The sequence below is a fragment of the Cimex lectularius genome, unplaced genomic scaffold, assembly GCF_000648675.2.
Source record: "Cimex lectularius strain Harlan isolate CLEC.00 unplaced genomic scaffold, Clec_2.1 scaffold15, whole genome shotgun sequence".
In the NCBI taxonomy this organism is placed as follows: domain Eukaryota; kingdom Metazoa; phylum Arthropoda; class Insecta; order Hemiptera; family Cimicidae; genus Cimex; species Cimex lectularius.
The window spans coordinates 1,425,267-1,452,008 of record NW_019392667.1 but is presented as its reverse complement, the minus strand read 5'-3'; the positions used below and the strand labels follow the sequence as shown (position 1 = coordinate 1,452,008).

General features: G+C 33.8%; 3 protein-coding genes across 4 annotated transcripts; 1 reads left to right on the top strand and 2 right to left on the bottom strand.

Annotated features, from left to right (window-relative positions):
- The first annotated feature begins 1,032 nt into the window (after nucleotides 1–1,032).
- Nucleotides 1,033–17,237, top strand: LOC106673910. Of its 2 annotated transcripts, none has more exons than XM_014406297.2 (35): nucleotides 1,033–1,498; nucleotides 3,547–3,882; nucleotides 4,060–4,329; nucleotides 4,405–4,624; nucleotides 4,688–4,779; nucleotides 4,843–5,004; nucleotides 5,065–5,249; nucleotides 5,321–5,426; nucleotides 5,486–5,723; nucleotides 8,011–8,276; nucleotides 8,341–8,504; nucleotides 8,570–8,674; nucleotides 8,734–8,893; nucleotides 12,114–12,202; nucleotides 12,256–12,403; nucleotides 12,473–12,679; nucleotides 12,737–12,825; nucleotides 12,891–12,930; nucleotides 12,999–13,060; nucleotides 13,132–13,216; nucleotides 13,278–13,324; nucleotides 13,388–13,418; nucleotides 13,532–13,593; nucleotides 13,677–13,704; nucleotides 13,776–13,924; nucleotides 13,979–14,044; nucleotides 14,118–14,214; nucleotides 14,284–14,456; nucleotides 14,527–14,674; nucleotides 14,748–14,839; nucleotides 15,828–15,964; nucleotides 16,030–16,077; nucleotides 16,136–16,381; nucleotides 16,704–16,916; nucleotides 16,982–17,237. In XM_014406297.2, exons 1-35 carry the CDS (start codon nucleotides 1,298–1,300, stop codon nucleotides 17,164–17,166), a joined length of 4,947 nt encoding a protein of 1,648 aa, XP_014261783.1. In that variant the 5' UTR covers nucleotides 1,033–1,297; the 3' UTR covers nucleotides 17,167–17,237. The 2 variants fall into 2 exon arrangements, with proteins under 2 accessions (XP_014261783.1, XP_024080927.1); XM_024225159.1 differs by having other exon boundaries at nucleotides 4,402–4,624.
- Nucleotides 17,238–19,461: 2,224 nt separating this feature from the next.
- LOC106673933 (RIB43A-like with coiled-coils protein 1) lies at nucleotides 19,462–20,883 on the bottom strand. The gene is made up of 2 exons (XM_014406325.1): nucleotides 20,433–20,883; nucleotides 19,462–20,374 (listed from the first exon to the last, which is right to left on the bottom strand). The coding sequence occupies exons 1-2, from the start codon at nucleotides 20,783–20,785 to the stop codon at nucleotides 19,588–19,590; spliced, it is 1,140 nt and encodes a 379-aa protein (XP_014261811.1). The 5' UTR covers nucleotides 20,786–20,883; the 3' UTR covers nucleotides 19,462–19,587.
- On the bottom strand, nucleotides 20,880–26,547 carry LOC106673934 (embryonic stem cell-specific 5-hydroxymethylcytosine-binding protein). The gene is made up of 7 exons (XM_014406326.2): nucleotides 26,386–26,547; nucleotides 23,210–23,441; nucleotides 22,965–23,153; nucleotides 22,784–22,900; nucleotides 22,611–22,718; nucleotides 21,202–21,350; nucleotides 20,880–21,132 (listed from the first exon to the last, which is right to left on the bottom strand). The coding sequence occupies exons 1-7, from the start codon at nucleotides 26,403–26,405 to the stop codon at nucleotides 21,021–21,023; spliced, it is 927 nt and encodes a 308-aa protein (XP_014261812.1). The 5' UTR covers nucleotides 26,406–26,547; the 3' UTR covers nucleotides 20,880–21,020.
- Nucleotides 26,548–26,742: the final 195 nt, after the last annotated feature.

Below are 26,742 nucleotides of genomic sequence, written 5' to 3'. Positions count from 1 at the left end.
AGGTTCATCTGAGTAAAGAGAATTTTAATGAGAAAACTGTGTTCAGTGGGTTTATGTGATTTCAAGATGTCATAAAGTTTGGCAGATTTAGTTAGATATCATTAGTTAGGTAACCAGAGAGCGTTCACACTGCTTCATAAGAAATAATCCAAAATTATTTTATTACCATAAGTAGAATTAACAGTTGGATTATTCATAGCCTACAAACATTTTACTAACGTTGCAATGCATATCAAAGGCATTGCATTCAAACCCCCCCCCCCCCAGTAGACCTGGGCAGATCTTCAGAGAGCATTTATCAAGCCTGCAGCCTTTTGACCAACCATCATCATCTAGCCATCTCCTGATAACATCATAATGATCCTTAACTGTCCCTACAGAAATTCAACACACCAAATTGTCACTACAATCAACTATGATCAATTGATTGGATAACCTCAAAATTTAAAATCTGTTGAATAAAAGACCACATTGTTAAATTATATACCTCTGTAATAAGCCACATCATTTTCAACTTCGGAAAGTTTTCTACCATACTTTAAACTTTATTTTAGACCACTTGTTAACTTATTATAATTAAATGTACATTTATTTTGTCATAGAGAATATAGATGATTTTGGGCCTGATGCATGACTCAATCTGGGTGCATTTTATACTCAAGCTGGATGTTTTTTTAAGGTTTAGGAAAAATTTGTATAAAATAGTTAAAATGAACTTAAAATAGACATTTTTAGCTTAATTTAAATATTGATAATTGTTATTATGCTGAAAATAGTATAAATGAATATTACTTGTTAAATTTAAAAGGCAGGGCAAACAGAAAAATGTAAGATGCAGGTAAAATAAAATTATCCAATCTGTTTGATAAAAATACAATCGTTAACTAATTAATGAAACAGTTTGATAACTTAATTAATGTAATTAAATTGTAAAAAATTACATTTTTTATGTCTTCAGCGAATGGCAATCAAAAATCCGTAAAACTATTTTACTGATAGTAGATAAGAGATAACCTTTTTTAACCTTCCCTAATGTATGGTTATTGTATATAAACGTTTTGAATGATAATGTCATATCATAATTAATTTAATCATAATTAATGAATAGGATTGATTTTAAATTTCATAAAACATAATTTTTGCAGAGTTTAGCGTTGAATGTCTGGTTCAAATAGATGACTTTATCGATGAGACATCTCTTAATTCGTGTTTATTAAATGGACGATAGTACGATAGTGATCATTTGAAAGGGAAAAGTCAATTAAAGCTACATAAATGCTATATAACGCCGAGCGTAATGTCGAAAAAGCCGGTATACAAGGGCGAGGGCCGGCAGAGCAAATATTCCCACTTGGTCAACCCGGAAAGAGTCGAGAACAGCTTCCTTGCCGAAATAGTTAGGGATGATGTTGCAGCTTCACAGAGGGCTGCTTCAGTCGAGGAGGACAAATTCAGCAACCCGGCCGCCTTTTTCACAAGTCAAACTACAACCAAGAAGGTATATTTGTTTATTAAGTTTAAGCATTATAAGGAAAACCGTCTTGAGTCTTATCATACATGTACCTACGAACTACATAAACTTACAGTTGCATAAGCCAAGCCAATCATTAATGATCATTGTTGATATTAGTGACAGTTTGTCCAGTGTACATTGGATGGCTGTAGAGTTAAGGATCAATACAAGACACCAGGACTGTGGTAGCTTAATTATTAAGGCATCAGATTCTCAGGTAGTAGATCCTGTAGTCGTAGGTTTGATTCTCTCGCCTATAGATTTTCTGATACTTAAGGATGCTGGCAATGTAAATTGACACGACACTCATCAGTGGAAGGTCTGGGGTATAGTTGAATCTCAGCGACCTTGAATTGGAACCTGACCCCCTTTGAAAATGAGTTTCTTGGATGGAAGAACCACTGGGCGGCACAATTAACACACGTGTTGCGAGCTCCCAAAAAAATGGATCCAGGAAGGAGTACAATAAGCTGTATAGAGCTGCATTATTCAGGGGAAACTCCACCAGTTCCTGGTATCCACAACAGTAAAAAAAGGTCTGATACCACAGCATTCTGCCCATCTTATTATCAGCAATTATTAAAATTTATTAAATCCATTATATTTAGTGGTCCAAATGATCAAATTACTTCTTTCAGTTAATTAATCTTTTTATGTAAAGTCTTGGTTGTAATGAAAAAATTAGCGTCATGAGTGGGATTCAAGCAAACGACTTTCGGCTCAAAATGCCGCTGCTCTAACTGTACTGTAAAACGGTAATAATAATAATCCGTATATTTTAGCAGCCATAATTGACCATGTTAATTATTTCAATTAATTAGTCTTTTTATCTAAGATCTTGGTTGAGATGAAAAAGTTAGTGTCACGAGATGGATGCGAACCCATGACCTTCGGCTCAATACGCCGCTGTTCTAACAAGAAAGTATATCTTCACTAAGAGCTCTCCGTGGCTATTTCATTTGTCACCGAGAATCGAATCTTGATTACATGACATTTGAAAAATGGCAAAAAGGAGGGAAAATTCAAATAGTTGTAGGTTGAGATGATCAGTCACGATAGCTCAAGTAATTAGAGCAGCAGCACATTGAGCCGAAGGTCGTGGGTTCGCATCCTTCTCGTGACACTAACTTTTTCATTTCAACTAAGACCTTACATAAAAAGATTAATTAACTAAAATTTATGTTCATTTTTAACTTAATTCAGCAATGAACAACTTTTTCCCAATCCACACCAAAAGATTCCACTTGAGTACAAAAAAATTAATTTACAAATTATACATCATGCCCATAATTACTGATTTGTCTGGAAAATAATGCAGGTTTATGGTCATAAAATAAAAACAGTTAAATAACGATAATTTTTTGGCAATCGTTTATTGCATGAGGAACCCAACTCTCAAGCTTTTTCACCATTTCAATTGCCTTAAGGTGGTCATCGTTGGTCGATTTGCTAACTGAAAGATTATCTGCAAGTTTTCCAACTGTTGTTCTGGGATTTTTTCACCAAAGCTCGCAGAACATCATCTAGGAAAGAAATCCTTCCCAGATCCTTTGTCCTCAAGGCTAAAGACTCCCTCAACTTTTTGAGGATGACATCATGGCTATTTGCAACAATATATTATTTAACAACGTTAGTGGTATTTTATTCAACAGAGTTTCAGTTTGGGCATATCAAACCAATCATTAATTATAGTAGATAGTGACAATTTGTCTGGTGTTCATTGGATTTCTGTAGGGACAGGTAAGGATCAGTATGACACGGTAATGCAAGATCAAGTGTTAACCAACATTTTCTGCATTAACAATTTATCTGCAAAATTAATTATAAATATTCAAAGTAATTAAGGACAATATTTAAAATTAAATATTGTCACAATCCAATTCGAATGTACAAATACAGGCCTGCCAATAGTTTAGCCATCAACTTTATCTTTGATTTTGCGAGACATGTTCTTTGCAAAATATCACTATTACCTAATTAGTTTAATTTTATACAATGAATTAATGTTGAATTGTGGCATTTTATATTTTTAGAAGGTGATCACAGTATCAGAGTCAGCTGCCAAAACCGTCGGACTGCCTGCAAGGGAGGTGACTGGCGAGTCAAAGGTCGTCCAGAATGAATGGGCCTGGAAGTTCCAACTGGCCCACGACGCTGAAGTCCAAGCGTTGCGCCAAGGTATTAAAGTCAAGTCTCTCTACTCAGACGATCCGAGGGATGAGTCCAAGAAGAACACCTGGGGCAGAGTCACTATCCCAAGCGAAGACTCTGACAATCAGGAAAACGATCCGTGGTATTCCACCGATGTATGGGGTGACGACCTCTCAGAAGAAATACTGCAGCAAATTAACACCTTGGACAGTTCATTGGTATGTTTATTTGCAATTCAATAAAACTTTTAATTTTAGTTACTTATCATCCTCGTCTGTCTATCATTGCTTTGGTCTATCAACCAACACTAAACACAGGAAATGATCAAACAGACAACAAGAAACTTAAAATTTTCCTTTTTATTTATCAATTTATTTTAAATATATGAATTTTAGATGACCCAGCAGAAATCAAAAACACCCAAAAAGTTTGTAGTGCCTGAAAAGCATAAGGTCTCAAACCCTCAAAAGAAGAAAGAAGATTTTTTTATGTCGATATTAAAAGATGATGAGGAAGGGTTCTTGGATTGTTTACAAAGCCTTGATTCCCAAGATTCATCTGGGACCGCTAAGTCTTCGTCACACAAGAGGAAATCCACACAGATACTCGGCACTTCTGCTCAGCCGCAGCCCCCTAAACTCAGCAAAATATCAACCCAGTTATCAGTAAGATATTTTTACTTAAAATTACTTTTTTGAAAAAAAACTATTTTAGTTTTGTAAGGTAAACTTCTTGAGAAGCCTGTGCCAGGTACATCAAAGCAACAGCCGATCCTGAAGCCTTCAATTCTGCAGTTCAGCTCGAATCAGCCCAGCACCTCATCATTGTTCTCTCCATTCATATCGACTCAAACAAAACCACTTACGGAACCTGGAGATCTTGAGTCATCAGATAAACTCAGTTTAAGTCAAAGAAAACTGGAAAAACCTACTAAAAGTTTACCTTCCGCTAGTAGCCAATGTGAGTCTTTCTGAATGTTTAATTTAGTAGATTATTTACCTTATTCTATTTTTTTTATTTTAGCCTTTACAACAGAATGGTTGAGAAGTCAACTAGAAAAAGTTAGCAAAGATTATAAAACATTGAAAGAAGAACTGCAAACTAAAGAGGGCGAGGTATGTTAATCACAAAAACTATAATATGTCATGAATATACACAAACTTCTACTTTTTCCACAGACTAAACTGCTTCGTGAAAACCTGAAATCAGCTCAGGCAGAGATCGAAAAGCATAAAGAGGAGAAGCTTAAAAGCGTGGACATTGTTAAAAAAGAGATGGAAGGAAAAGTCAAACAAATAGAAAGACAGTTGGAAATGACGAAAACGCAGATGTTATTCAAGGTGCCAAATATATATTTTTTTAAACTCGTTTCTTCCTATAAACATGCATTTCCATTTTAGACGAAGGCATTAGAGGCTATCAATTTTGGAGGTGTAAAAAATTTGAATACAATCAGTAATAATGAAATTATAAATGAAACAATAGATGAGATAGAGGCTAATGTAGAAAAAGAAGATGCCTTAAAAGTGGAAGAAAGTGATTTTGAGATTGAGCCATACTACAGCACTGAAGATTATAAACAATTGTTAGTTAACCTATTTTTTATATATAATATTCTATACATTATTCTTTTAATCAATTTATTTGTTTTTCAAGAATAACTCAAATTAAAAATGGTAAAATTGTTGGAAGAAGTCTAGATATGTATCAAATGATTGCTAAAGGGCGCTGGAATGATTTTCTAAATGGGAAAATACAAAAGGTATTTCATATTCACCAAAACACAATTTCAACTCATCTGATTCTTTCCGACTTCCCTAGAAAATAAAATTTACTCCCGATGAAGACGATCCGTACAGAGAAGATCTGATCGCGATGATGGAAGAGTTGAAAGTCGGCCCTCAAGGCAGAGAGTTCTTTCAGGAATTGGGCAGGTTTGATACAGGGAAGAAACTAAGAATCTTCCTCACCGAGGAGCTAACACAGCAGCCTTCGGTTGAGTTCAACCACTTCACTATGCCAAGAACCGACTACGTCCCATCAATCCTGACGCATGCTGGTAAATAAAAACCAAACTCTTTTTAAACATTCAACAAACAAATTTGAAAATAATCTAATTTATCTTAAAACAAAAACGTAATGTAGGACGCGTAATTCAGAGGAAATATAAATCTTTGTCACATTTGAGTTGGGCAAATTAAATAATAAGGATCCCATGACAACCTGTGCTGACAAGAGCAGTTTTAAAGGCCGTCATTCACTGTCGCTCCAAACAACCAAATGGAATGACATGAAGCCAAAATCGCAAAGTGAATGGGAAAATCATGTAATTTTGGTTGGATCAGTCTGGTTGGTTAATCCATCATTACAAAATCCACCAGACTGCACCTTAATGCCAATGCTCCATTTTATTGCCTATGGAAAAATTGTATGTAGAGTGGTACTAAGCCACCATTGTCAAAAGGCTATGAAAATCTGTGATATTCCTGCTTTAGAAATTTCAGGCATACCTTAAAAAAAAAAGAAAAAAATTATATATAGTACCAATATAATTAATAATTACTATTGTTCCAATTCCTATATAATAATTATCATATCTGTATGTGGTTTTGTTCCACAATTAAGTAACAAATATAAGGAGCCCCTGCATCTATGGAAAATGAGGGACTTTTCGCAATTGAAATATTTCGCCAATCCCGATTCAAATGGAGCGTCCAGTAGGTGAGTTATTCTGGGGTAGACCTGGAGAACTGACTGGCCGGTGTCTCCCAAAATTCAGAATGATTCCCATTACTGCCGTCCAGAGGTTTATTACTTACGGTGAATAGTAATTAAATTATTTACTTTCTTTGCATATCGAAAAAATGTCTCCTTTATTTCAAGAAAATAATTCTGTTGTTGGGAAAAGTGGATCAAAATTTGCACCAGGCCGTCACACTTTACTGAGTAATATCCAGAATGTTATTTGAGAAAATAGCTGTGAAGTTTAGAAACATGTGAAAAAATTTATTTATTATCAATTGTTTACCAATAATCCTCCTTCCTATTTTATCCAAAATCTTTGAACGTCTCCTTCTTAGAAGACCAATTTCCATATTGTACTCTAAAAACTTAATTCTCTTCTATCAATTTTGATTCTCAACTCTCCATTCTATTGTTCAGCAGTGCTTCAGAGTTGTCCACATGATATTCTTGGCTCTAGAAAACAAACAATACTGCTCAGCCGAATTTCTGGATGTTATGGAAGCATTTGAATTTATAAATTAAAACGTATTCTCCCTCATACCTATTATGTTATTCTGAGGTCCTTCCTCTGAGATAGATGGTTTAATGTGAGAATTGCACCAATTTTTCACATCTCATGTCAATAAAATCTGGTGTTCCAGAAGCAAGTATTTTAGGCCCAATCCTCTACACCATCTACACTGCAGACATACCCACACAATTCATAATCTATGAGGACAACACCGTAATCCTATCAACATACTCCAATCCTTTCCTAGCCACAGAAGCAATCCAACATCTGTACCTCATTACCGACTGGTGTAATCTGCAATTAACGACAAGATAATACCATCATCAAACCAAGTCCACTACCTTGGGAAAAGATAGCAGACTTACATGGAACCCACAAGATTAAAATTTCAAGAACTTATCAAAAGATAAGGACCACCCAGACACCTACTTGGATCAAAACACCAAGCATACATAGCAAACTTCTGCTTACAAAACACTCATCAGACCTTCTTGAACTGTGGGGCTCGGTCAAATCATCCAACATCCAACAAATTCAATCCTTTCAGTCTAAAGTTCTCCACCTCAATGCTCCCTTCTAAGTCTCCAATCAAACGATCCATAAAAATCTTAAAATCCCATTCATGAAAGATGACATGCTTCTTCAATTTCCACTCTAACCACTAGCCCTAACTCTTTCCTCAATGTCTCACCCATATAATCATCCATGCTGTTTAAAACATATATAAATTGATTCTTATTTGAAAATAATTTAGAAAAAAAAAGTTGGGAAATCGTTTTTGTGAATAACTTGAGAACATTGTTTCAAATCAAAAACCGTTTGCACCATTGAATTTTCCCTCAAAAAACAATGAAAAATCTTCATTGATGAGTATTTTGCTTTTTAATTAGTCTTAAGCCTTTATTCATATCTTGCTACCTTGGAGAGTTTGATCAGAACTTTTTGTCCCATGTAATACTAGACAAAATATAAAAATTTATGTATCTCGGGATTTTTCCCAAAAAGTTTTAGTACTTTTCTGAACCTTCATACTCATTATTTTACTTAACAATAATTACCAATTATTTATGGACCTTTATTTATGTTTTAGATTTGTCCGACAAAGTGATGGAAAATTATCACTTTAGGCGTCCCACTCTAGTCGACCTGTGGGATACCAACTACAACGAATTCGGCCCGGTTAAACTGTCAGAATACGAAAAGACCGAAATCGGTAAATCAGTGGATCCAGATGTGTCCAAAGTCGTTCTGGGAAAAAGCAGATTTTTTTCGACTCTCGAACCCGTCCAAATGAACCTGCTTTTGTTGGAAAAAACACCAATTTGGCAGAGAAAGGAATTTCTATTGGCGAAAGAGGTATAATATTTTTAAAAAATTCACTTGCGAACAAATTTTCCAAGTGGTTTCCTTTCTCTTTTAGATAGTTGATTTGGTAACAGAAATGGCCCGGGAATTGTATGCCACTTTAGGTGATGTCAGATTCCGAAAAGAAGAGTTCACACTTCCAGATAGAGAGCCTGAAGTTATAGAGCAGTGTTATGACACAAGTGAACTTGATGAGACCTTTTATCCTTTTTCTTCCAAGTGAGAGAAAGATTTTATTTGATTTACATCAATACCCTTGATTCTGTTTCTTCGTCTATTTATAGAAAATGGAAGGATGAATGTTATGTTGAACTACGCAGAGGAGTTACCCTTGTCGGAGTCCTTTGTGCTTGCAACGCCGACCTGACCAGATTTGTTCTACAACCCAAGTAAGCCACAAAACGCTTCAACACATGAGTTGATGATTTAATGAAAAAAAAATTTCCAGAGGTTTTAAGCTGGAAAGAAAAATCTCGAGAGGGAAAAAGAGTAGAAAGTCACAATTGCATGTTGAACAAAAGCCGTCTATCAGCCTCGTTGACTCGGAAGGGATTTCAAATAGATCATTTAGGATGGATATGGATGAAATATACACACTTCAAACCCAGGTAAGGGCTAGTAAAATTAGAGTAGTCGCACCCAAAATTATATGTTTATTAATAGGCAAAATTAAAATGATTTTTTATTAATTTGTTAAAAAATGTTTATATTTTCATAGAATAAATAGCATTTATTGTGCGAGTTTTTGGTATTACAGAGTCAAAATATTTACATAAAATATTTTATATATAATTAACATTACAGTTTAAAAATCAAATTCACAAAATTCATTAAAAAGCATAAAAGCCTGTGGTACCAGGTAAATTTTTTAAACGTATTAAAAGACAAGTACTTGAAAGTTTTGGGCAAACAATTGTCAAGTTTGGGAATCCAGTAATTTGTACAATTCTCTGACTTTTTTTTCAACCTAATATACGAAACATATAATTTTAAAGTGTTACTATTAGAATATTTATTTACATTATTTACCGTGCTAAATTTATTCATATTTTTATGTAAATTACTCAACAATTAAAGATCGGGTGAAAAGCCTTTCAACTTTGTTTACAATTTTCTTAATACCCAAGATTGACAATGACCCGAATGCTCTTCTTTGCAATGGAAAGACATCTTTAGCAGATGCTCATTGTCCCCAGACCACTTATGCTTCATTATGCTTGAATAAATGCAAAAACACTTTTAATTACTTTTAGGGAAATCTGACTCATGAGACCATGCAATAGATATATATTAGAGTTAAGGCTCTTGACTGGTCTCCTACAATGATCAGGATTCAGGAGAGGATCAACTCTTATTCCTAGATCAACAACACCCAGATTGTCAAGATCCTAGACAGATTACGAAGGCACAGAGCAAGTGTCTCTATTATCTTGGTTAAGATGTAACCCTTTCGCAGTGAAGCAATCATCCATCCATTCAATAGAACTTTTATTAGTTTCTGAAACATTTCCCAAATTATCTACTTTAGTGGATTGTAATAGTCTGTGTACTCTGTTCTGGGAGTTCCGGAAATCTGGTTAAAATGTCATTTGTATAAATCAAATACTGAATCAGACCCCAGATTGAGCCCTGTCATTCACCAATTTTTACATTTTTTAGATTAGAAGTTTGTCCTCTGATGTGCACCATTTGTCGACGACCAATGACAAAGGTCTGAAACAGACTGACTGAAACCGACTGAATATGCTCAAAATTCAGTACAGCATCTTGTGTACTTCTATTTTTACAAAAATTATACTGATTTTTGTCCAACAAATTATTTCATTTGGTCCAAAAATTGTGGTTTTAGAATTTTCTTAAAGATTTTTGCCAACAGGCTATTTGGTTATTGGTCTACAATTTGGCATAATCATATCCCTTTTTTAAAAACTCTCAACACGATACACAAGAATGGCACAATTACGCAGAAAACAAACTCTTTGAGCCCTGAAGATGATCTCAATAAAGATCGAAACATTGGCACGATAAAGAAAATATTTTTCTAAAACATGTCACACCAGACCGCATCTCACGATCTCCGAATAATCATTAACTAATGGACACTAATCACCACACACTTTTTTAAAAAGGAAGTACCACTCCTAAGTTTCCTAACACAAAGATGCCACTGAAAACATATTTTATTATTATTTTAGCTTTAAATCATCATAAAGGACAACATACAACACTTTGAAGATCGTTCTCTTCAAGAGATCCAACTCACCATGGTCATAATTTACTCTGTCAAACATAAAATGCACTGCATATTGCATGTCAAAGCACAGTCTAAAGTATTCAGAATACTCGAGCCTCCTACAGTGCCTAGGTAAATGGTTCATAGTAGGAGATTTCAACACTAAACTTGTCGACTGGGGATCCAGACTGACGAACACCAAAGGCCGCAAACTAAAAAAGCTACACTAGAGTGCATCTGCCATTCTACAGGAAACCAACTTAATGGCCAACAGACTGCAACAAAATACCTGATATCTTAGACTTTTTTACTACCAAAAAAAGTTTCTCCTAACTTCATTAACATAGCAAAAAACTTTGATCTAACTTCTGTCCACTCAGCAGTAGTACTGCTAAGTGAAATGGTGGATAATAAAAAAGCATATTTAACTTACATCAATACAACCGATCACCTACAATTCAACCAAAATCCTACAAAAGACTTGTAATAAGATAAAAAAATGGACTAAAAAATGGATAATCAAGCTCAGTCTGAATAAATCAGTACATATAAACTTCACAAACAAAAATTGGACCATGTTCCCACAATCGATGGATTATACCTTAGAGCAATACAGCTAAATCATCTGGAAGAAAACAAGGACGGAAATAGGTTCAACTATACAGGACAACTATATCGGTTTATAGTTCGTGGCTCCAACCTTACTATACAAAATAAAATATTAAACAAACAAGTCCTAAAGCATATGTGACATATTCAACTATGGGGTTGAACCAAACACAGCAATATTAAAATTATACACATATTCAAAAATAAAATCTTACAAAACATGGCCAATGCACTTTGGTACTTAAGGGATAAGGACTTACATAAAAATCTTAAGATCCCTGAGGTCATTCAAGGCATTAAAAATACAATTAACAAATATGATTAAAAGGACATGGCTGTGTCAGTAGGCCAGATCGGCAGAGAAACAACTACATATCAATAGCACTTGGCCTGATGGCCCTTCGACGATCCGAGAAGGATCATTCTACTGATTAAGAATAAGCCTAGTAAGGTTGGCACACAGATGCTTATTTCTAGGCCAAAGCCTGCGTAAGTTACTTACTGTGACCTACTTCTCGGCTATGTTGCTACCCGACATGAGAATTATGATTAAGCAGCGAATATTTGGGTCTCCTGTTCTGATTTTTGGAGGAAACATGGTTGTTATATTGTGTATGGTACTGATAGGTATCTAATTTTGTGTATATTGAGGGTGAATGAATTTATTAGTGTGAATGAAAAGGCCAGTAGTAGAATATGAGTGTTACTTAGGTCCTGGGTTTTATGGAGGAGTCTGGACTTAGACCAACTGGACCAGGTGCCATCTTCACAATGAAGAGGAAAAAACAGATTTTTTTTCTACAATCCAGATTTATTTGTCTTGTATAGTAAGAAATATAGTGTAGTCTTCAAGATCAAATATTTAAAATAAAATAAAACCTTGTGAAATCTCAAGAATGTTTTTTTTTTTCATGATTCAATTAAAAGTCAAATACAATTAATTATTTCAGAGTTCAGCATATATATTTGTTTTCTTAATATTTCAGAAATCAATGACTGATGTCTTATCAGGCCGGTGTAGTGATTCCGACGAGGACATTATGCAGGAAGAAGATCAAGATGACAAGGCCGAAAGGTGAGATTTTATTTTACCGCTTGTTTTTAATTTTTACAAACTTTTCTGTCTAGGAATAGCGTTGAGCTGGCAGAGAAGCTTGAACTGAATTTCGAGATTATGCTGGCGAAAGCTGAAATGGACGACGATTCAAGCCCTTCACCAGAACCTTGTGATAAATACATCCAGGTTGAGAAGAAAACCTTGCCTTTTCTCAGCACTGTAAGACGTTTACTGATTTTATTTTTAATGTAATGATTTTTTTTTTGTTCAATTATTTAAATTTTATAGGAAGAAGAGATCCAAAAGATGAGAGAAAAACTGATCAAAGAAGGGTTATACACGGCAGATAAAGAGTTGGAACTTGTTTTGAACCTTGAGAGCATTAACGCGAATTGTTCAAATGTCGATATGGACACGCAGGTACCACAGAAGATGAATATACAAACTACCCAGAGTGATTTCGATCGAGAACCAACCTACTTGGAAGGCACTTTGGTATGTTCGGTACCTGAGAAAACGAAATTTGTAGGTAAAATTTTAATTTTTTCTTAGAGTTCTAGGCTGAACAGTTTAACAAAATCTAACAGGACTAAAATACCACCAGGGCCAACTTCACAAAAAAGGCTTACTAAACATGAAAAGTAAATGGCTAATTTCATAAAAAATTGTTGTTAATATTATTGTTTAATATTTTTTTTATTTTCAGTCTGCATAAAGCTATTATTTCTAAAGATAGAAGTGAAGTTGTAAGTTGACCTTTTTTTACTCCAAAATTTTTTAATTATTTTAAATCTTTTTTAAAAATTGTGTTTAGAGCAGAGCGGTAAATGCTGAATTGGATGTATCCAGCAGAAATATTGGATTGAACTTGGGGCCGTAAGTGTGATTGTCCTATCCATTTTTAATTTATAATTAATTTATAAACATTGATATTTTTTTCCCTCCAGATCAGACACTTGCATATCTGAGGACGAGAAGATAACAATGAAGATGATCATCGACCACATCAACCAAATAACAGGCAAAATCAAAGTGAGCCATTTTAAAGTATATAATAATTTTGAAAAATTTATATAAATAATTGTATTTGTAGATATACGAAGCAGCCGACATCCCGGAGAGCATAGATTATTCAGGCCTGTAAGTAAAATCTTGGCAAGTACTCATTTTTCTTTTTATAAATGCGTATATTTTTTATTTCAGCTGTAAAAAGGAAAATGACAAAAAAGATGAGGTAAATTATTGATTTCAATATTTTGTACATTTTGTAAAATTTCAATTAATATGATCAGTTACGACGGTTAAATTTATGGATTTTATAAAATAATTTGTATTTTGAAAAATTAGGATAATTTGAAAGAAGTTCGGAAACGAAAAGCCAAAGAGAAAATAGAAGCTCTGAAGTCAAAGTAGGTCTCAATTTTATAAACCTTTTATTACTTAAAATTAATTATTATATTTATTTATTTTATAATTATTATTTTAATTGCAGGAGACACGAGTTGGAAGTATTGGGCGAGGTTTGTACATTATGTCTTATTTTAGCCCAAAGGTCTTTTTATTTATTTATTTTTTATTTTTATTTTTTAAGAGCCTCGATGCCTGTGTGGGCTTAAATTTAAACAAATCGGAAGAAAGTAAGGCTCTGGACGTCAAAAAGTTGCCCGAAAGCAGAGGTAAAAATATGTTACAGAGGGTATCACTCCCTTCAACATCATCCGCTGCCAAAGCAGAATCAAGGTTAGTTTACATCACTCAGTTTAAATCTTGAACTAAATTATTTCAATTTGACAGAAACCTGTTAAAAAAAGGTTCCTCTTTTATAAAACCTGCACCGTCCGACGTTTCACAAAATGAAACGTAAGTTTTTTTTTTATTTGGTAATTTTTGTGATTATACCTAAGATACTATAACAGATTATATTACGATTCAGATCAGGATCAGTGACTATTGAAACAAACGATCCTATCCATAAAAACAGAATAAAAATAGAAGAAGACGACCCGACAGATGGAATAGACATAAACCCAGTATTTAAATTTATTTTGATTTAATATTTTAATAATAATAATAATAATTTAAAACAAATGTTTTAACAGGAAATCCTGAAAAAGGTGAATGATTATTACCTTAAAAAAAAATTCATGATGGAAGATCACAATTCACAAGAGTTCAGCCTTAACTCTGTAAACGAGGCAGAAGACAGCGATAATCAAAGTGAGGTAGTTGATGATAAAACAGAACCGCACGGTTCAGAAGAGGTCGAACCAATGTAATTAATTCACAATTAAAATGTTTCAATTAAAGTAAAATGCTAAAAAAAAGTGTGGTAATGTTTATAGGGACTTTCGAGAAAGATTGAAAATCATGGAAACACCCAGGCCAGACATTGAATACATATCGGATTTGGTGGAAAACTGGATGAAGAAGATGAAACATGCCGGCCTCCTCGAGTTGCTCTGCGAAATTTGCAAAGACACCGGAACAATGGTAAACGATAACATTTACAAATCAGCTTCCTCGTAATCCCTACCAGTTGGATTTAATAATAAAACTTTTATAGAGATTCACACCGAGGTTAAACGCACTCATGATATCGATAATAATAATGCTTCAGTACATTGTGCAGTATCAGAAGGATGAGGCATTACCACAGTAAGGCTTTGTTTTACTTTTTGTCTTAATGTGTGGTGTTTAGTGACAGTTAGTCAATGACTATTCCAAGATCGTGAGATGCGATCTGGTGTGACATGGGTTTTAGAAAAACATTTTCTTTATCGTGCCAATGTTTTGATCTTTATTGAGATCATCTTCAGGGCCTGGGATTTATACACATTGTTTGCATTTTACAAATACATGTAGGATGTGAAAAAAATTGAATTTATTGAATTTATACAATGCTAGAAAATTTTGATATAAAAAAAAATGAATTTATACAAGCTAGAAAATTTTGAAATTAAAAAAATGAATTTATACAATGCTAGAAAATTTTGGTTAAAAAAATGAATTTATACAATGCTTGAAAATTTAAAAAAATGATTGAATTTATACAATGCTTGAAAATTTTAAAAAATGATTGAATTTATACAATGCTTGAAAATTTAAAAAAGGAATGAATTTATACAATGCTTGAAAATTTAAAAAAGGGAATGAATTTATACATTGCTAGAAATTTTTGGTTAAAAAAAATGAATTTATACAATGCTAGCAAATTTAAAAAAAGGAATTAATTTATAAAATGCTAGAAATTTTTGGTTTAAAAAAATGAATTTATAGTTTATTGGGTTGAGATAGGAGTTAATGTTAATGGCACGAGCGGGATTCGAACCCACGACCTTCGGCTATCCGAGTAGATCGAGGTCACGATAGCTCAAGTGGTAGAGCAGCGGCGTATCTAGCCGAAGATCATGGGTTCGAATCCTGCTTGTGCCATTAACTTTTTTTCACCTCAACTAAAAACCTTAATTAATTGTAATTTAAACAATGTTTATAAATCCCAGGCCCTGAAGATGATCTCAATAAAGATCGAAACGTTGGCACAATAAAGAAAATGTTTTTCTAAAACCTACATCACACCAGACCGCATCTCACGATCTCCGAATAATTTTTGTCTTAAATTGATTTTAAACTGTGGTATTTTCAGCCTGAACAAAATTATAACAGTGGTACGGGAAGTTCTTTATACGAGGCCGTCTCCAATGGTCGTATGCCATATTAACAGTTTTCTAACTCATGCCGTGATTATAAAAGGCTTTTCTAAGATGTTATGCCATAACGCTGGTAATTTATCTTAACGTGATTACTTTAATAAATAAATTTTTCAATAATTTTTTTAAAATTATTAGATCCCCGGACATTTTGCGCAGACGAGGACAACAAATCGTGGATCAGAGGTATGATCTTCAACAAGGTTCAATTTTAAACTAACTCATAGTCATTTTTAAATTTCAGGTGCCTGCCTCTTAGAAGTCTTGTGTCTCATAGTTGACACGACCATAGATGAGTTTACGAACTGGAACACATCCGTGTACCTGTCCCGTTGGTCGCATTATGTTTTCTGCATGGACGAGGCGGGCAAAACATGGTGCAACCAGGAATCTGGGGGACAGAGAAGATGCACCTGTTTGACTGCTTTGATCAATACTTCACTTAATATTTTCTTCAATGCGGTTCAAGAATATCGAGCACTGAGTATAAGTAATAATAAATCTGTTATATATAAGTAATATATTTATTAATTAATAATTTCAGAACTTTATATGCATAAACATATTCTATCCATTTTTTTTTGGGGGGGGGGATTATGGCACACATTGATACAATACTTCCACATTTAGTATGTGAGTTTTTATTATTTATTAAAATATTTTTTTTCATGTGGAATCCTGATTAAATTGCATAAAATACTTGTAATATTTATTTATGTTTAAATTAATGAGTCTGTTTTTTCTAATTACCTTAAAATAAATAGAAAAATCAATAATCAAATGGTTCAAATTATTTATGGATTATGTTTCAGTGAAAAATGATAGTCGAAAGTCGAAGGAACTTATGCTAAAAGAAGTTGTAATGCTGGCATTGCACGTTCTGCACTTCCTCATCGAGAATGACGATCTTTTCACAAGTCACATCAAAAACCGGCTTTACATGTGTGCCGAGTACGTTAAACTTGTGCATCAAATGCATAAAAATACAAATTTTCAGGCCGATTTCGTCCTAACTGAGAACGAAGGTAATAGATTGTATTTCTTGTTAGAGTTAAGTTTCGAATTACATCTTTTTATTTTTTTTCCCCAGTGATAATGTTGGAAAAAATAATGAGCAAGGATTTCATAAAGAAATTTCTCAATGATAAGCCCGACGCCAAACTTGTGCCGGATTTCAGCGATCACTTCCAAAACGGCGCACATTGGATGTCAGATATGATGAGTGTAGACAAACTTTTTGAAATGGATGACACTTCGAGCGATGAAGATTGGTAAATATTGAATAGAATTAAAATATTTTTCACAGTTGTTAAATTCATATTTTTTAAATAAATCTTGTTATTTTTTATTTTATTTTTTTTCCAACCTTTAACAATATTAGTAAAATTAAAACACAGTTAATACACGTGGTATAAAGATAAAAGTGGCTGATTAAATTTTAGTTGTTAATTTGTTTATGGTATTTTTATGTGCATATACCATAAATTAATTGAACGGATTGTCTTTTGTTTTTGTGAATTTGAAATTTGTACCTGCATCTAGAGATGCAAAATATCAATTTTATAAAGCCCAATAATGACCTAGTATTTTTATTTATTTATTTTCTCATGCAAAATGGGAAATTCAGATTTGGTGAAAATTTTCAAATCAAAATACCTTGTATAGCAGACTGGAAAAAGGGATCCCATATCTGGTATGCAGATGGCTCCAAAATTGAGTACAGGTAAGGGGCTCCAAAATTGAGTACAGGTAAGGAGATGGTATTTATGAAACCAAGTACTAAAATTCATATAAGTCTTGGTCAAAATGCCACTTTCTTTATTAAGCTAGTGTCTATTGAACACTGTGCCGAGGAGATTATAGGTTAACAGAAAATTAGCCATCTACTCAGATAGCCAGGTGGCACGGAAGGCAAATTACCGCATCATTGGTAAAGTCCATTTGTTTAGTTTTATTCAGAAATCATGAGATGCGGTCTGGTGTGATGTAGGTTTCAGAAAAACATTTTCTTTATCGTGCCAACGTTTCAATCTTTATTGAGATCATCTTCAGGGCCTGGGATTTACAAACATTGTACTCAATCAAAGAATTTTTTTTTTGGCCTTATGATCTTTGCATATTAGCCATGACGAATTCTTACATATGTTGTTCAAATTGGGGGTTATCGGGAAAAAAGGGCCAGAGGCGACGGTGGGAATCGAACCCACGACCGCGGTGTGAGAGTCTCTCATGCTAACCACTCGGCTATCGCGGTCCCCCATAACACTTTGAGTGAGTACAAAGAATTTGTACTCACTCAAAGTGTTAGTTAGTTTTCTGCATAATTGTGCCATTCTTGCGTGTCGTGTTGAGAGTGTCAGTGAGATATTGCTGTTTTATGTTTATATACGTTGGATTTTGAAGGGGTTGGGAGGAAGTCGGTAGACATTTTTGTATAAGGAGTCAGCTTCTTTGAGGTGAAAAGGGCCATCGATGGGAAAAAACGTTGGTAATGGTTCAGCCAGATTATCCTTTCAGGATTATATAGACGGGGATAAATAGGAAAAGGATTATTTGTTTACGATTACTTTAGGGCCCTGTCATACATTGGAAAAAACAACAAAATCAAAGAATTTGTACTCACAAAGTGTTAGTTAGTTTTCTGCATAATTGTGCCATTCTTGCGTGTCACCACCATTTCCAGGGCAGAGGGACGAACAACATGCTAATAAATTGGCCAAGGAAAGTTTTATGTCACCTATTGGCCCTGAGCCCTTTTGTGACATTTTTTGCATTGGATTGTCGAACCCCAATAAATTATAATAGCCTTGAAAGTGCACTTTTTCCTATAAACCTCAGCAATATCTTCTTCATGCACCTTTTACTGTGTGAGAATTGCCTTGCCAAAGTGGCTGTACCGTAAACATAAAACGATATTATGTTCTGATGTCTGGTTCCTCCTGACAAAATCGGCATGTTCTCTGCTTTGCCCATCTTTAGATGGTAGTAAGGATGTAAGTTATTCAATGAAGAAGAAACAGCCACCCATACCATTTTCAAATGCAAAGCAGTCGCTCATTAGAGAAAAAACCTGTGATACAAAGAAAACCCAGCGAAAGGAATTGTAGCAACAGCAGTCCTAGTACTCCTTAGGAGAAGGATCGAGTCAATTGCACCGAACTAAGGAACTAGACAAGTCCAATAAGCCAGAGACTGCAGTGCGTAGGGAATAAAAAGTCCACATCCTTGTATCATCATTCAGAATGGGTTGTTCCATGAACTAAATTGAAAGATAGATTAGAGACCTGGACTTTTTTTTAAAAAAGGTCACAGATTTTATTATTTGCTAGATATTTTATAATTTTTTTTTATCATTAACTTCGAGGCTGGTCAAAATGGTTCAGTCATTCTTGCCAATTCAAGAAATGCTCCTCTCTTGGAGTTATGCTTATTGCAAAGAAACTCAGGGATTTATAGGACACATTTGGCAGTTTTGTATTCTTTAAATTTTGATTGATAAACTTATAAATTATTCTAAAGATGTCTGACCCCTTTAACAAGTAATTACCCTTATGAATATCAGGAATAATATTTAATTAGTATGGTTCTATTTATTTGTGTTGAATAAACTAAAAGCTAGAATGATTTAGCGACATCATCATACAATTTTCTGACCTGCTTGAATGATTTATCGTCATCATCGTAGAATTTTCTGACCTATCTTGTTGAAGTGTTGAATTGATCGAAATACTCTGGTGATGGTCTGTTTGTATAGACAACGTTGTTCAAATAGTTCAACTTAGCTTTGTGTTCCTCCATAAGCCTCTTATTTTCCAGTCTGAGCTCTTCGCCGTTTTTAATCTCCTTTTTGCCTTGTATAGCATCAGCGATTTGCAGTGACTTTTGTATCTGTTCTTGATACGTGTAGTAATAATGTTCTTCCAACTCTTCAGCGCGTTTTATCGCTTTTTTCTCTTCGATCTGCTTCAATTGAGCTCGTCTGATTTCCTTTAACTTATCATCCGATAGACCTTTGAACATTGTCGTGACCGGGCGATTCGGATTAAGCGCGCTTCTCGAGTCTTTTGTCTCGCTCAAAAAATCGCTGGAGATTTGATTTATCTTATGAGTATATTCGTCTTCCATGTTTATACGCATTTCTTCAATCTCGTCTCTTAGCTTCTTGACCGCCATGGCTTTGTTGTACTCTTTTGTAGCGATTTCTAATTTCCTTTTACATTCGTCTTCCATCGTCTTCATGGCGAAAAATCTATCGTCTCTCGCTTTCATGGCCTCTTCGTAAATCTGGTCGGCCAGTTTCATATCTCTCTTCGCCTTTTCCTTTTCCAGCATTTGTTGAAGAAGCCAACTTTGTTGTTGGTCCTGTAAAATACGTTTTCTTATTTCACTCGTTTCACCGTCTTCTGAACCTTCAAATCTCTTAAGTGAAGATATCCCAAATCGAGGATCATTAATGTCTGGCTCAAAAATATCTTTTTTAAACCTAAAATTTAAAAAAATATTAAAACCCGTGAACATACATTATACTCATTTTTTTTAACCTGTTAGGATCGTTTAAATCAAACTCCCTCCTGTCCTCGAACTTTTGATACCTCTTCCTATATTCATCAATTTGTTGGCCGACTCTCCTTTTCTCCTCAGCCTCCCTCTTCACTAGCTGTTCTAAAACATGTCCGTCTAACTTCTGCTTCTCTAAGTATTTCATTTCCTCAATTTTCTCTGCCTTTTCACGTTCTTTCTTTTCCTGAATCTGGTACTGAAGGGTGTCAAAGTCGACTCCGATCTGCCTCTGCTTAGCGTTAAATATTCTTTTCCGCCTTTCATTTTCGACCATCTTGTATCTCTCTATTTTTGCCACCTCTTTCAGATCGGGTTGGTTGAGTATAGGCAACATTTTGGAAAGAAATTATTTTAATTTGTTTACAACTAGAATATCACAAAAAGGAAAAAAAGGTACAAATGTTAGAACCTAATAAAGAAACAAAGAATTCAAAAAAAACAGATGGCATTGTTTATTTTAAATTATATTAACAAACACAATTACAGAAATGTACTATGTTTCTTTCATTAGACATATATACAAAATCCTAACCCAAACATATATACAGAAATAAACAACAAACTATATCTCAACCTAGCTTTATTTTTTTATTTGGAGTTGATTCTGAACTCGAGGTTGAACTTTCTTTTTTTCCTTTGCCCAACCAAGCCTGCATAAAACTACTACTCTTGTTATCCACGCTGAAAAATTCGAGAGTCAGATATGATAAAATAATTTAATAATTATCAAATAATAAACTAAAAGTTTACTTTTTTATATCAAATGGTTTATTACAACTTGTATCTTTATTGCGCGAATTGTTGACAATTGTTGATACAGGATGGTAGCTTATTTTCTCCACAGGAGTCAAAAGTTCCAGAGCATCAACAACTTCGGTACCCTCAACGTCTAGCCATCCCTGAAAAATATGTTAACGTTATTTTTTTGATACATTACAAGCAAGAAATATTAAACATTACAAATGACAGGGTTACAAACGTTGTCGGTGAATTTCACACTTCAAATACAAAAAAAAAAATTGGTACGAAACATGGCCTGATTCTCAACTTTTGCAGATATTCAGTTTTATTTTATTTTATGTGTGGTTTCAGAAAAACATTTTCTTTATCGTGCCAACGTTTCGATCTTTATTGAAATCATCTTCAGGGCCTGGGATTTACAAACATTGTTTACATTTAACAAATACATTTAGGATGTGGAAAAGTGAATTTATACAATGCAAAATATATTTTTTATATTCAATCAAAGTATTTCTACTCACTCAAAATGTTTGTCTTATTTTATTTTATTTCATCTATCTACAGTATTATGCACAAAAAAAGGAGTAAAATTAAAACAGAACCCATAAAAAAGAGGCAATAAACTCAGTGAACAACCAAATTACGTTGATATTTTGTTTTTATTTTTTAATTAGGTTTTACAACTTCTATATTGTTGTTCCATTTATTAATTAATTTATTTTTTATCTGTGTTTAGTGTAGATATTTTGCCCAATTTTTCTGCTTTGGTTGTTCACTTGGTTTATTGTCTCGTTTTTATGTTTTAATGTTTTGTTTCATTTTTATTTCTTTTTGGGCTTTTTTATTAAGTTAAAGTTGTTAAATGATTTTGCTCAGGACAAAAAGTTGAATTTTAACACCTGTTACTTTTTCTTATTTAGCATTACAAAAATTTCTTTATTTTGGTTCGATGTAATTAAAGAAAAGTGTATACCGCTAGAAAGCTTATTAAACGAAGTCATGAAATTGCCTAGCGCTCTACTGTGAATTTTTGCCGTGGGGTTACATATTTATTTTTTTAAATTTTTTTTTACAAATTTACTAGTTTTGAAAGATTTAGTTAAATTGGTTTTTTTTTTTTTTTTTTTTTTTAAACCAAAAATTAACTTAAAAGTTCAAGGATACCTTAAAGGAAATTTAATAGACTTTTAATTTCCCCAAAAATTACTATTTTAAGAATTATGAGTAGATGTATTAAGAAAAAAAATATAAACATTGAAGATCTGCAAAAAGGTTGAGAATCAGACCAAGTTTCAAACGAACTTTTTTGTTAAATTTGAGGTGTGAAATTCACTGGCAAAGTTTGTCACACGAGTAGCCTGACACCCTGCATAATTGAAGCAATTAACAGATTTTATTATTTTAAAGCCTGTCATTACCAAGACTTGCTCCTCGTTTGAAAGAATTGCGGGCATCCTATGGTGTAACCAGTTTAATGTTTTATTCGCTTCCATTGTTATCACTGTGTAACTGAACATAACTTCATCCTTAAAATAAAATAAGGAAATGTCAGTATTAATAGAACATTCGATGAATTTTATATTTTAATTACTGAAGGTGAATGCCACTCGTTGAAAAGACCAGCCATCTTTAAGATATTAGGTCCAATCCAACCTTTTTCTTCACACCAAGTGCCATTTTCCCAAGAAGCGATTTCCTCAGCTTTTATCTGAGATGAATAAGAAAAATATTTGACTGATTTTATTTTTATGTTGTTTAATTTAAAAACACACCCCTTCTGGTTGTGGGCTGTACACAAAATAAGGCTGTTTCTTGCTACCCTTGGTCGACATCCATTCGTAAAAGCCATCACAGATAATTACGCACCTTTTCCCCTTAAGACTGGGCGAATAAAGTTTTGATTTGCGAATATTCTCGATCCTACAGTTGTTAGTCGATAAGCCGTGAGTTTTATAATCACCCTGAAATGTATCAAAATGAATACAGATCGGCGAAAATGGAATGGCGGTTTCGAAACCTGATGCCATGGTGGGATCATCCCCCACATCATCGGCTGAAGGGCACGATCGGTTTTGACATCCTCCCAGATAGACCCTGGGATCAGAACAGGCGTGAAATCTGTCGGTGCCACATTTGTCGATGACTTGAACTCATGTCCGTCAACATCTTTCCAATCCGGTCGGACATATTTTCCACTCTCTGGATCAAAATATCCGGTAGCCGATCTATAAGTTTCAGGCTGGCAGTAGCTACAACATTTTAAACATGTTTTGTGCCTTCATTACTTTTAAGCAGTAGTTTAATTTGGCTTGATCATCTTTGATATTTTTGCTGGTTTTGTATGTCAAGCATTTCAAGTAGTATGTCATGGTCTGTATTTCTTTATGTGGCGAAATGATGAAACAAGTCTTACTGTTAAAACTCGCAAAAGTAGTATGAGAAGAATGATCAGAGATTTTCAGGCAAAGAGTTTATAACCCCTATCTTCGGCATCAAATCTCACAATAAATTAACATAACTTGACATCATAAATAGAAGGCTGAAATTACAAAACTAATTTTGCCACTGTGGTCCATTAAAGCCCATCATTGAAGCAAGAAGATAAGTCATTTCTTCACATTAAAATTTACAGTGTCAATCATACATTCATGCATTTAGCTTTCATCAGTTTTCATGTTATTTTTTAAACTGCTCTTATTTTCCACTTTTTACACAATTTGGACCATTTCAGAGTGAAGTTTTGCAAGAGGACAGTTGAAGATTTTCTTGGGCCAATGCTTAGGGCCGCAACATCAACTGCAAGTTATTTATGTAACAATATTATTTTTATTATAATATCACTATAATCCTATTGTCTCAGCATCAGCCAGATAGTGTAATGAAATTATCCAATTTAGAGAAGTCCGATGAATGTACAAGATACAAAAAAAGGTGCCTAGAATGCTTCCTTGTGAAAAACCATCATGATTTGAGAGTATGCAGTACCACAATATACAGTTAATTCTTTTTTATTCCTCTTCTCATTCTTCTTTTTAAGTAAGATTTGACTATTCTGAACTATCCGAATGGCTTTATTTTATATATAATATCACCATGCCATATCTTATCAAAGGCCTCTCCTTGTCTAGAAAAAGCCCTAGACAGATTTGTTTATTCTCAAAAGCAACAAGAATATTACAGGTAATACGGTGGAGTTGCTGTGGGGAAGAATACTGAGGTCTGAAGTTATACTTCGTTTCTGGAATTTTCAACCAATGTAAGCAGATGTGGGAACAAAAGCCTTTCAAAAATTTTTAAGAAAATCGAGAGTAGTCTTTTTGCCGGTAGTTCTCTAGCATTTTTTGGCGTGCTTTTTTGGTTTGGGTTGTAGTTGTAGTTAAGAACATTTTAGTCTTGGCTTGGGGAGAAAGACAGCATGAATGGTTGCAATTGAAGAAGCTGTTTTGAATGCCGCAGTATCCGCCTTTAAGACTTTAGTATAATGGAGATAATTAAAATGATTAATTAAGGTAAAGATGTTTAAATGTAAAGAAACAAATGGTCTAAAATCCGATCACTGATAGATTAACTGTAAATTCTCAATGAAATTGATCTACCCTTTTCTCACTGATATTCGTAATTAGGCTGTTTTAAAAATAACAATATAATGCCAGTCAATTTGAGACACAGCTCAAGGTGGTATTCACCAAATTCCGCTTGCCGCCGAATAATTGCCAAGGGTCAAGATTTGCCCTTGCTAAATAATGTGCCAATTATGCACATTTGTGGGGGTTTGCAGATTCAGAAAAATACGTATTTGCCAATCATGATGAACAACAGTGAAACTGTCATTGCTGCAGCTGCAGATGCAGTTTTGTATAGCTACAACTTACAGTCACAGAGTGCTGTTGCCCCATCTTACTTTCGATTTTTCTGATTCGAAAGAGAAGCGGTTCAAATTATTGGTTCAGCTTGGTACAGATCGAGAAACTACAAGACTGTTATGCTCGGCCAATCCATTCTTAACCGGCAGAAACAACGCTATGATGTTTTTTCATTAATACATTTAATTAATGAAGTTAGGAAATATTTATTATTGAAAAATAAATAGCAGTGTTGATTAATGATTACAGTTGATATACACACAGTACAGTTGATTCTTGAATATGTAGATGCTTTGAGTTTGGCTCCTTCATGAATATTCATACACTTTGAAATGGACAAGAAACCGACAATAAGCCAAGGAAGGCGAGCACCGAATATTGCTGCTTGATGAATAACCGAGCACCCATCCCTATCGTCGAGATATGGCGAATGCGCTGTATGATGAGCCGCCTTCAGATCATCCAGGTCTGACAGAAAACCCCTCCCCAGCAAGATGTAACACAGTTGATTGCAGTTGCCTATTTTTGTTCTTATTCTTAATTAGAAACATCAATTTTAAACTTGCAACAGTTTTTGATTGTTTCGGCTTCCTACTATCTTCAGTGCTGAGTCCTTCCGCTTTACATGAAGTTATAAAAAGAACCCGACTCATTGAAGACAGCAAGAAGAATTAATGCATACAATAGACTAAAACAGCAAGGATAGGCCAAAGCAATTTGCAATTAACAAACTACATATGGTTTCTTTTTTCTTTTATTATTATTTTGGTTGTTGCACACTCAAAAAACAACCAGGTTCTTATAAAATCACAATTATGTTATTCTTCCAGAGTACAGTTCGAAAATCCATTAAGTGTTAATTTATACTGGTTGTTTTCAACTAGGTGGTTAGTTTTTACCACTTTAAAGTTAAAAATGTAAGTATAGCCAGCACGAGGCTGACCTCGTTCCCAAAATCAACAAAAAAGCTGTGAAAAGTTAAATCAAAGTCCGTAAATTATGCAATATCTTTAAAATAATCATGTAAATAATTGTAAATTGTAACTCAGGTCTAGTGGGGGCTTAGAAGATAAATAAATAAAAAACACAAAAGTTCTCTGTTTGAAATCAGGGCTGTTGAGATTTAAACTCCAGACCCTTCGGTATATCGCCACTTTGTAAAACTTTTGTAAACAATTATTTAGCTTTTATTTGTATTGTCTTTTAGGGCATTGGGTGTTTTAGCCTTCAGTTGTTATTAAACCAATTGGCAATATTTACTGACATTTCATAACAAGTTGATTTTAAAATTTCCATTCAAAAACTTTAAAAATAAAGAATCAAGATTTACCAAGACGTTCTACCACACATTGTCCAGAGAGAAATTAAGTTTATTGAGCGTTTTATTAATTAATTATTCGAAACTTTAGCACGTAGAAATATTAACTTATGTGTATATAATTTGTACAATATCTCTTAAAATGTCAAAAGGAACCTTCCAATATTGTCAGTGTTCGCGCGCTACGTTTTTTATGTACAATCAATTCTTTAATTTTGAAGTATAAAAACGTAAATTTAAAATAATAAAAATCAAAATAATTCACCTAGACATTAAATCTAGTTTATTAGTTATAAACTTGTCTTAAAATGGCAAAAAAAAATTTAAATCAATACAGTAGCCCATTTTGCCTCTAAATTTCAAATTGTA

Coding starts and splice junctions, on each gene's coding strand:
- LOC106673934 (XM_014406326.2), bottom strand. CDS start 26,405: ATGTGTGGTAGAACGTCTTG. Junction 23,442..26,385: donor ATGTGTGGTAGAACGTCTTG/GTAAATCTTGAT, acceptor AAAATGTTGTAG/CTACTGCCAGCCTGAAACTT. Junction 21,351..22,610: donor CAAACGAGGAGCAAGTCTTG/GTAATGACAGGC, acceptor CATATTTTTCAG/GGATGGCTAGACGTTGAGGG.
- LOC106673933 (XM_014406325.1), bottom strand. CDS start 20,785: ATGTTGCCTATACTCAACCAACCCGATCTGAAAGAGGTGGCAAAAATA. Junction 20,375..20,432: donor GATTTAAACGATCCTAACAG/GTTAAAAAAAAT, acceptor TTTAAATTTTAG/GTTTAAAAAAGATATTTTTG.
- LOC106673910 (XM_024225159.1), top strand. CDS start 1,298: ATGTCGAAAAAGCCGGTATACAAGGGCGAGGGCCGGCAGAGCAAATAT. Junction 8,505..8,569: donor TTTTATCCTTTTTCTTCCAA/GTGAGAGAAAGA, acceptor GTCTATTTATAG/AAAATGGAAGGATGAATGTT. Junction 13,419..13,531: donor AAAATGACAAAAAAGATGAG/GTAAATTATTGA, acceptor TTGAAAAATTAG/GATAATTTGAAAGAAGTTCG.